The sequence below is a fragment of the Panthera onca genome, chromosome B1 (genome assembly GCF_046562875.1).
Source record: "Panthera onca isolate mPanOnc1 chromosome B1, mPanOnc1 haplotype 2, whole genome shotgun sequence".
Taxonomy (NCBI): domain Eukaryota; kingdom Metazoa; phylum Chordata; class Mammalia; order Carnivora; family Felidae; genus Panthera; species Panthera onca.
Genome location: NC_138342.1, coordinates 36,018,402 through 36,027,845, shown reverse-complemented (window position 1 = coordinate 36,027,845; position 9,444 = coordinate 36,018,402). Strand labels below are relative to the sequence as shown.

At 38.9% G+C, this 9,444-nt stretch overlaps 1 protein-coding gene across 1 annotated transcript in view; it reads right to left on the bottom strand.

Annotated features, from left to right (window-relative positions):
- Positions 1 to 353: 353 nt before the first annotated feature.
- Positions 354 to 9,444, bottom strand: part of GRXCR1 (glutaredoxin and cysteine rich domain containing 1) — a 308,046-nt gene continuing 298,955 nt past the window's right edge. Inside the window, exon 4 of the mRNA XM_060655141.3 lies at positions 354 to 865. Coding sequence (XP_060511124.3) covers positions 686 to 865 — 180 coding nt within the window. The 3' untranslated portion in view covers positions 354 to 685. The remainder of the gene's footprint in view (positions 866 to 9,444) is intronic.

The window sequence follows — 9,444 nt, the reverse complement described above, 5'->3', positions numbered from 1 at the left end:
AGTCAGACGCTTAACCAATTGACCCACCCAGGCACCCCTGACAACAGCACCTTTTTAAAGGGTTTTCAGTGACAATAGCACAAAGCAAATGTTACAAAACTAAATCCAGATAGGTCTTCTGGCAACTTTTACATCATCACCAAGAAATCCACCTGATAACATTAGTGATTTGTCACTAATGTTATCATCTTTAAGACTATTTTACAGCTTTAAAAAATTCTAAGTATAAATATGACCATATTTTTTTCCACTGTCCAGAGCTCTTTTCTTCTCTGTAGCTGAGACACACAGAAATGAGTTATGCATCTAGGGAGTTGGAGTGACTCCTTCTAGACAAAAGGGTGACATTGCAATTGGCACTATTACATACAGTGAGTCTTTTCTTTAGAAACTCAAACACGTTTAACAAATCAGAGTTTGGATATCCTGAAAGGGTACTGGGTACTCTACTAATTTCAATGAGAAGCCAGGGTCTAGCAAAGGGCATGGCAAATCGGTGTTAAACAAACGTTTATTTCATGAGTCAATGAAAATGGCCACAGCAAAAATTGAAAACAAAGGCAATTATACTAAACAAAGTTTATTGATTAACTCATAAACATGACAGTTAAAAATAAAAACACGTATAAACCATATGATTGACTTTAGTTAATAAAACGAGGCTCTCCCTGGGTGAGATCTCCGGCTAACCAGCACAGCTCTTACAGCGTTGAAGGCCGTTCTCGTTGCAAGCAGTGCACTTCAAAGCTTTGAAAGAGTCTGTAAAGCAGTTTCGAAACACTGACATCTTGCTCCCATGGCACACGGAGCACGGAAGAAAGCCAAAGCCTCCACAGGAGGGACACTCCTGTGGATGCTGCACTCTCTGTAGAGGGCGGCAGGGGGACAAGAGAGGACAGAAGAGGCGTTAACATGAACAACTCAACCAGCCTTCCTGTCTGCCTGCATTGTGGATGGTCGTAAAACAATGCTGGCTGTGGACTTGAAATCACCTACCATGTATGCAGAGACCCAGGGGGAAAGCTAGCTGAAGTTTTCTTTAATACCCCGTTGATGGCCATCAATAGCATAACCTTGTTTTGTGAAGACTGGTACATTTTAGGTTAAAGGGTCCAGATCTCAGGAGATCTATCATATGAAAACACATATTTACAAACCAAACAATTCAGGAAATGGTTATTTTCATTAGAGGGAAGTACTGTAACTTTCCCTTGAGTACCTCCTAACGGTTTAATATCTTTGTTCATAGAACAGTATCACTAATAGTGAGTCTGGAAAATCAAAACACTAAAAGCTGAGTGTGAAAGAGCCACTATCAACTGAAGATTTATCGTTACATTGCACATTTGAATAATGCTTTGTTTTTTTAAAAGCACTTTCAAATGCATTATTGTATAGAATCGTCCCTCATCCCATCCTTTACACATACAGACACCTTCGACTGTAAAGCAGATATTCAGGTATCTTTATCCTTATTTTATATTTAAGGAAATAGGCATAGAAATCTTAAGGTATTTATCCAAGTCCATAAAACGCCCCACAATGGCTATCTGCCTTTCTACCTCAAGTAAAGATAAAATACTCTCCTACTAAAATGAAAGTAACCGTGCATTGTATCGAGGATAATATTTTGAAAATTATTCGCACACATTTCTATTTCCTTCTTTGAGCACATATCCTTTGCCAGAGTTCACTAGTGGTATCCATCAGCGGTGGGGAGATTAGGAGCCATTACAGAATGAAGACGAGGTGAAAAGTGAATTAATACCAAGCTTCTGACTTGCAAAATAGGAGTTTGCAGCAATATTTGAAAGCTTGGCTTTGTGAAGAGAATAATTGCTAAAATAAAACTGGGAAATGTGAATCAATACACACACACACACACACACACACACACACACACACAGGCAGAAACACACTCAAACGTGGTTTATATACACAGACATACGGCTGTTCTCTGGAGATTCACAACTGCACGTACTCAAGTCTCCAAAGCAGCCAAATGAAAAGGAACCTGATTAACTGGGTTTAACCCACCGTTTCCTTAGCACTTACAGCTATGACAACTCTTTTCCCAGGAAACAACCATAATTCTCTCACAATTAGTACTTTATGGAATGTGCTTCGGGAAATAAACATTAAGGACATGATTGCTTCAAAATTTATGTCCCCACTTTTCAGATATGCACTTTTTGTGTATAGCAAAGTTCACCTGCCAATATAGTTTGACTTAGCTATTATGTCAAGATGGCAAAATCCACATAATACCTCATTTTTAGCGGCACAGAATTACTTGATGGAAAGTAGTGGTTGGCAAACCGGATGACACAAAGAGGGAACTTTATCAAGACTACAGATTCAAAACTCTTCCAGAAAGTTAGATTGAGTGTGTGTAGCAATTAGTTACTTTGTAGGCGGGTTTTTGCCATTTCTTTGTGCAAGTATTGACCAAAACATGGTATAATGAATTTACAATTTTACATAATATTAAAATGTCTTTAGAAAATAAATTGAATAAAACCAAACCCAGTGATGGAAAAAGAGGGTAGTTTAAAAGCAAATTATAAGGAAAAAAATGTAATAAAAGCAAATTATAATATAATTAGTAAATAATGGTGTTCTTATCAAATTTAAAAACTATGATAAAATAGATTCTTGACATTCACGAGAGCTGTGCCAGAAGTTTATATTAAAAATACATAATGACTTGTGGGTCACCTGGGTGGTTCAGTCAGTTAAGCATCCAAATCTTGATTTCAGCTCAGGTCATACCCTCATGGTTGTGAGATCAAGCCCCGTGTCAGGCTCTGTGCTGGGTATAAAGCCTGCTTAAGATTCTCTCTCTCCTTCTCTCTCTGCCCCTCCCTCCCATTTATGTACACAGGTACTCTTTCTCTTTCTCAAAAAAATTATACACACACACACGCGCGCGCGCGCACACACACACATACAATGACCTACTGATCAGAACAGATATTGGGCTGGCCTAGGTCCTGGAGAAAGGACCTTTAGGGCCCCTGACTCTGGGACTTCACCCATTAGTGCTAGATTATAACTAGATCTGGGTTTCAAGTAGAATAGTATCATCAAATTTTGCAATTAAAAATACAAGATGCCTGGTTAATTTGAATTTCAGAGAGACTACAAATAAATTTTCGTATAGGTAGGTCCCCAACATTGCATGAGACATACAAAAACTAAAAATTATTTCTCATTTATCTGAGAATTATATGTAAGCGAGCAGTCCATATTTAGTATGGCATCCCTCATAGAGAAGTTGCTGACAGGGAAGGTATGAAATGCTCAGTTGTCTTGGGAAAGCAGCTGATGTCTTGGAACACAGGATTGGAAAGATTGTGAAGGCATTTCCATTCTCAGTAAAAATTAGCTGCTTCAGCCATAAACTGAGGAGAGGAAAAGAATGGCATACATATTATATAGCGTCTATACCCAACTCTCACACGTGCCTGATTTCACAAACGAAGAAACAAAAACTCTTAATGACTATAAGCAATGTTTAGGTCACAGGGGAATTAGAAAATTGGAACTTGAAGAACTTTCTTCAAGAGCAAATCCCTTTGGGTGAGTACCTAGCAGTGCAATTGCGGGATCATAGGGTAGTTTTATTTTTAAGTTTTTGAGGAACCTCCATACTGTTTTCCAAAGTGGCTGCACCAGTTTGCATTCCCACCTACTAGATATTACCCAAAGAAAAGAAAAATACTAATTCAAAGGGATACAGGCACCCCAGTGTTTATAGCAGCATTATCTACAATAACCAAACTATAGAAACAGCCCAAGTGTCCCTCAACTGATGAATGGATAAAGATGTGGTAAATATACAAACAGTGGACTATTACTCAGCCATCAAAAAGAATGAAATTTTGTCATTTGCAATGACACGGATGGAGCTAGAGGGTATTAGGCTAAGCAAAATAGGTCAGTCAGAGAAAGAAAAATGCCACATGATTTCACTCTTATGTGGAATTTAAGAAATAAAACAATTGAGCAAAGGGGAAAAAAAGAAGAGGGAGGCAAACCAAGAAACAGACTCTTAATAGTAGAGAACAAACTGATGGTTACTAGAGGGGAGGTGGGTGGGGGGAAGGCTTAAACAGGTGATGGGGATTAAGGAGAGCACTCCTTGTGAGGAGCACCGGCTGTTGTTACGAAGTGTTGAATCACTATATTGTACACATGAAACTTACACTACACTGTATGCTAACTGGAATTCAAATAAAAACTTTTAACAAAAGAGAAAATCTCATGGTCTTTCCTCTTTAGTAGTAGTTTTTCACCTTTATTTACATCCATAATAGTCTCAGTCAGATAACATTACATGGGATCCTCAAACATAAAAGAGTTGAATGATAAATGCTGTGACCAAGGCAGAAGTGGGGGTGGCTCTGAGCGGGTCTTGAGCTCTCACTGCTCCATTAGCCTCCAGGTATCTCATTCCCGATACACCATCCAGTACAATCTACTCCATTTGTTCTTCTAATAAAAATAAATAATTCAGTCATCCCTAGCTATCTCCTTCAGAGAGCACTTTTGTTATAATGTTATAGTTTTGTTAGTCTGTGGTTCCAATTTAAAGAGTTCCAACAACGAGAAAAAACTGGCTTGTATTAAATGTATCAGATGCAGGTAAGTAGATGGTTGTGCCCCCAGTACAGGTGTTAAAGGGGCTAGAAAATTGCCCCAAACATGGACAATGTTCTAGGAAGGAGGAACTGAGGTTAACAACAGCCATTATTAAAAGCAACAAAACAGACTTCCACTTTCAATGAAGAAGCCCACTGCAGAAACACTGAATTTCAAGCAACTAGCTCTTTAGTGCCCAGTTGCCCAGCAAAGTGAGAAACCATGCAGCCCTGGGTGAGAACAGCACACAGAGCACTGAGTTCACAGAATGGCCCTCCTTTGAATAGTGGTTTGGGTGGAAGCACATCCCTTTGGGGTGGAATTCAAGAAAAAAAAAAAAGGAGTGAGAAATCATCCTCTCTTTTTACCTCTTTCTGTTCTCATACACTTGGCGAGAGACTTTAAAAAAAGACTCAGAGGGTGAGACACTTTCATTTATTCATTCATTCCACAAATATTGAGTGTCTACTTGCCAGGCACTGTGGAAGGCACTGGGGATAAAGCAGTGAGGCCAGACACATCCCTGTTCACTTCATAGTAGCCCTCAGCCCTACCCTTAGCTTTGAATGGGTCCACGCCATACTGTGGTCATCGGAATTAAAGCACACAAGAACTCCGGAGTCTCTCACAAAGGATCGACAGGATGAGGATGAAAGGGTAGAGCTCACGAATGATTGTCAAATGGATTTCCTTTGTAGCACAAACTCAAATTCAGAAATACAAAGAGATTTTCCTATTATCTAAGATAGAAGGAGGATGCTAATATCAAGGGCTTTCACTATCTTCCTGGAGATTAGGAAATGGATGCACTTATTATTTTTAACCTCAGATTTACCTATTCCTGTTCTAGTAGAACTTGAAAGTCTCTTAAGTATTCCGCTAAAGAGGAAGTAATTCACCTGATTTTCTGGAACCATAAATCTCGTCATCCAGATTGTCTATGAAGCAAATTTATCCATATAACAAATTGTCAAAGAGGGCACACTTTGCATATAATCATCTCTGGATGATTTACCTCTGTCTATGTATTTTGTTTTAAACTACATTCAACAATTTAATTCAGAAAATGCTTGTTAAGTGCCTGCTAAACACCTCTGTCTGATCAAGCTGCTGATAAACACAATCTATCCTGATGATCAGAGTTTCCAGCATCCGTAATTTGCAGCCTTGAGAAAGAAGCCCCTGAACTAACTGTCGACACAGAGGAAAGTTGTGGCTTATAATCTTAAATTCATTAGCCTAAATATAGGAGTCTGATTTTTGAACCCAGTGTGCTGGACTGCCATAAGCCTACTTAAAAAGATGTTCAGATTTCAGAGAGAGGCAGACAGAGTACATGGCCTGATTTCCCAGGTGAGTCAGTGGTCTCTGATGCTTCTATGAATATGCCGTGGCCACCGCCCCACCCTCCGCACTGGGAGGGTCGCCATCCAGAACTGTGCTTCTCCAGGGAGGGTTAAGACAGTGTCTGGTAGCACCAACGTCCTGCAAAAATAGCCTGTGCCATTCTAGCATCCTCCGTGTGTAGCTGAAACTCTTGTGCTCTTCGTGAGCAATAAATAAGTAATCACCAGCCCTCAGGGGAGAGTCAGATTTTACAAGAAAAAAAGGACACGAAATGGGCATATGTTGGCAATCTCATTAGAAATGACAAGAATGTTTGTTCATAACTTTAAAAAAAAAATAGCAAGGCAAGAGCTTACTTGGAGCTTCTCTACCATCTGCAATCTTTAATTCAGGATCTGCCATAACCAGGTGTTTGCTAATACATCTCAAGGCTCCCCGGGCTTCCTCTGTGTGAACACCAGCAGGATCAGCTATCCATCATGGTTATTGTTTTAGGGGAATCGTAGACACGTCTTTGCTTCTAATCTCCAGCTTGTTTATTAATATAAATAAATAAATAAATAAATAAATAAATAAATATATTACTAAAATGGTGTTTTCATTTCATCCTTTCACTCAAGCATTATCCTACATAAAATAATTATTTTTCTCTTCCTTTTCATCAGCTCACTGCTTTGCCTTTTCAAAAAAGGAACCTTGGATGAAAGAGGATTCATTCATCTTTTCACTTAACAAATATTTATTGTCTGTTATTTGCCAATCCCTGTTCTAGGCACTAAAGGTACAGAATAGAACAAAAGAGACAAGGATCTTGTGTCTACATGGAGCTCACACTATATTAGCTCACACTATATATTAGGAGCTCACACTATATATATATTAGGAGCTCACACTATATACCCTGCAAATTCTGTCTCAGGAAGAGAATCCTCCCAGGTGCACCTAGCCCCACTGAACCCAAGTATCCACACTAGCTATTGTTATATTTCACTTGCTTCTGCTGGCTTTAGCCATAGCCTCATGTTTGAATCCACTGACAATTTTCATCAATGAATCAGGCCCACTTGACTTCCCAGAGCAATATTCACTTGGGCTGGATGTATGCTAAGATGCTTTGACTTGGAAATTTGAAATTATTTGCTGACTCCATTTCTGATGGCCCAACCATAACTGCTACCTCTCTTTCTTCACCATCATTTGGAATAACTGTTAAAAACTGGGACCTGAATTATGAGGACCAGGATAGTCATCATCTACCATGTAGTACGAACTAACAGCAAACTAGAATTTGGCAAGATCTGTCTGGTTTCTCTCTAAAGTTACCACCAATTTACCCATCTTTCAGGATGGCCTCCCTCTAGTTTCGGAGTCCAGTGTTAAAGCCTAGTCTGTTCCCTGGACCTCATACTCTGTCTACCTCACAGCGAACTTCTCACTTGAGCTTTGGGTCCTACCACATATGGTCAGATTTCCCAGGCAACTACATGCCACTTAATTTGAGAGTCATGGAAGCATAGATTCATGCTTAAGACCATGGGTTTTTAAGTCAGGGTGATTATAATCATGAATCAAACACTGTCTGTAAGGTCTTCAGAAAGTGATTTAATCTCTGTGCCTCCATTTCCTGGTTAGTAAAAAGGGGATAATAATAGAAACTGACCTGCAGAGTTGTGACGTTTCAATGACTTAATACATACAAAACATCAAGAATGTTACTTGCTACATAGTAAAGACTCCAATGTTTCCAACCTCATGAATATTTAACTCCTACTCCACTGCCAAAAGTAAACTTGAAGAATGGGATGGGTTTAGACTGGAATTTTGCATCCCTTATCCACTTTTCCTGGCTCTTCCAACTGCCTCTCTTGAGGGTCAATATCTTTACCTAGGCTAGTGTGCCTTAAGCCCTAGCTCCTCTCACAGGCAAATTAGAGCTTTCTTTGGATGGCTACAATTTCTCTACCAGTTTTGTTACATGGGAAAAGCAGCCCAACAGAGTTATAACACCTTACAGCTCCTACAACAGCAGAAGTCAGTACCATACAATTCTTTTCAACATCATGAATAGTCTTAAATGTCTGCACCTTATTTATGCCATCTGTAGAATGGAGACAGATTTGATGAAGAGAACAAAATCTTCTTTCCAAAATTCTTTGAGCTGAGAGACAGAGGTTATGTTATATAGCGTGATGGTGTTCACCAACTTGCAGAATTAAGGGATTGTAGACTCAAAGAATAAAAGTCCATGAAGAGCTAAGCCGATCATCAATCTTTAAAAAGAGTAATGAGAGAGATTTACCCTATATGACTCTAGAAGATGCTGTTAAGCCACAGAAATAAAAACAGGATGATATTGCTACAATAAGACTGGCAAAGGAACTCAGTAGAGAGTCAAACCAAGACCCAAGTACACATGGGGATTTATTATGATATAAAATTGGCACAACAGAGCAATAAAAAAAATAGTAGATTATTTAGTAGCTGGTTTGGGGAAGCTATCTCATCATAAATAAGAAAATGCAAGTGCATTCTGTATGAAGTAAAGACCTAGGTATGAAAAATTATAAAGTTAATAGAAGGGAATGCAGGATAATATCTATGTAACGTTAAGATAAAAGACTACTTCGTTATGAGGAAGGATGATCAATTTGATTATATCAGAGGATTTCTGTTGGGTGACGGACATCATGAAAAAAACTGAAAAAAGGAAAGGAAACATTGACAATGACTAAAACAAAGAAAAAATATATTTAGAATGTAGAAGATTCTTCCAAAACTCAACCAAGAAAAAAAAAAAAGACAATTCCAAGACTTTCACAGGGAAGGTATAAGAATACACAGTTTACACAAGAAATTTAAAATGTTTTTAATGTTTATATTTGAGAAAGAGAAAGAGAGAGAGAGAGAGTGCAAGGTGGGGGAGGGGCAGAGAGAGGGAGACAGAATCTGAAGCAGGCTCCAGGCTCTGAGCTGTCAATATGGACCCCAACATGGGGCTGGAACTCATGAATTGAGAGATCATGACCTGAGCTGAAGTCAGATGCTTAACTGACTGAACCACCCAGGTGCCCCAAGAAATTTAAAATTTAACAAGCATACAATGGGACACTCAAACTCAGTGGTAATCAGAAAAATGTAAATTAAAACAATAAGGCAATATATCTTCACACCTACTACCCTAGCAAAAACTAGAAAACAGTAAATTAGAGAACAATGTAAAATATTGTCAAGAATCGTGGGTAGGAAGAACGTGGGAACACCTAAAAACGTCTTTCCCTACAACAGGGAGTATTTGAAAGGTGCAACCAGTCCAGAGAGCCATCTACTTGGAAAATTAAGTGTATGCTTAAGCAATTTCTACTCCCACAGAAATCCATAAGGAACATGTTCAAGGTTGTTCCTGGAAGCAGTGTTTGAGGAGGGTACTGAATGACATCTGGGTATCCATCAATG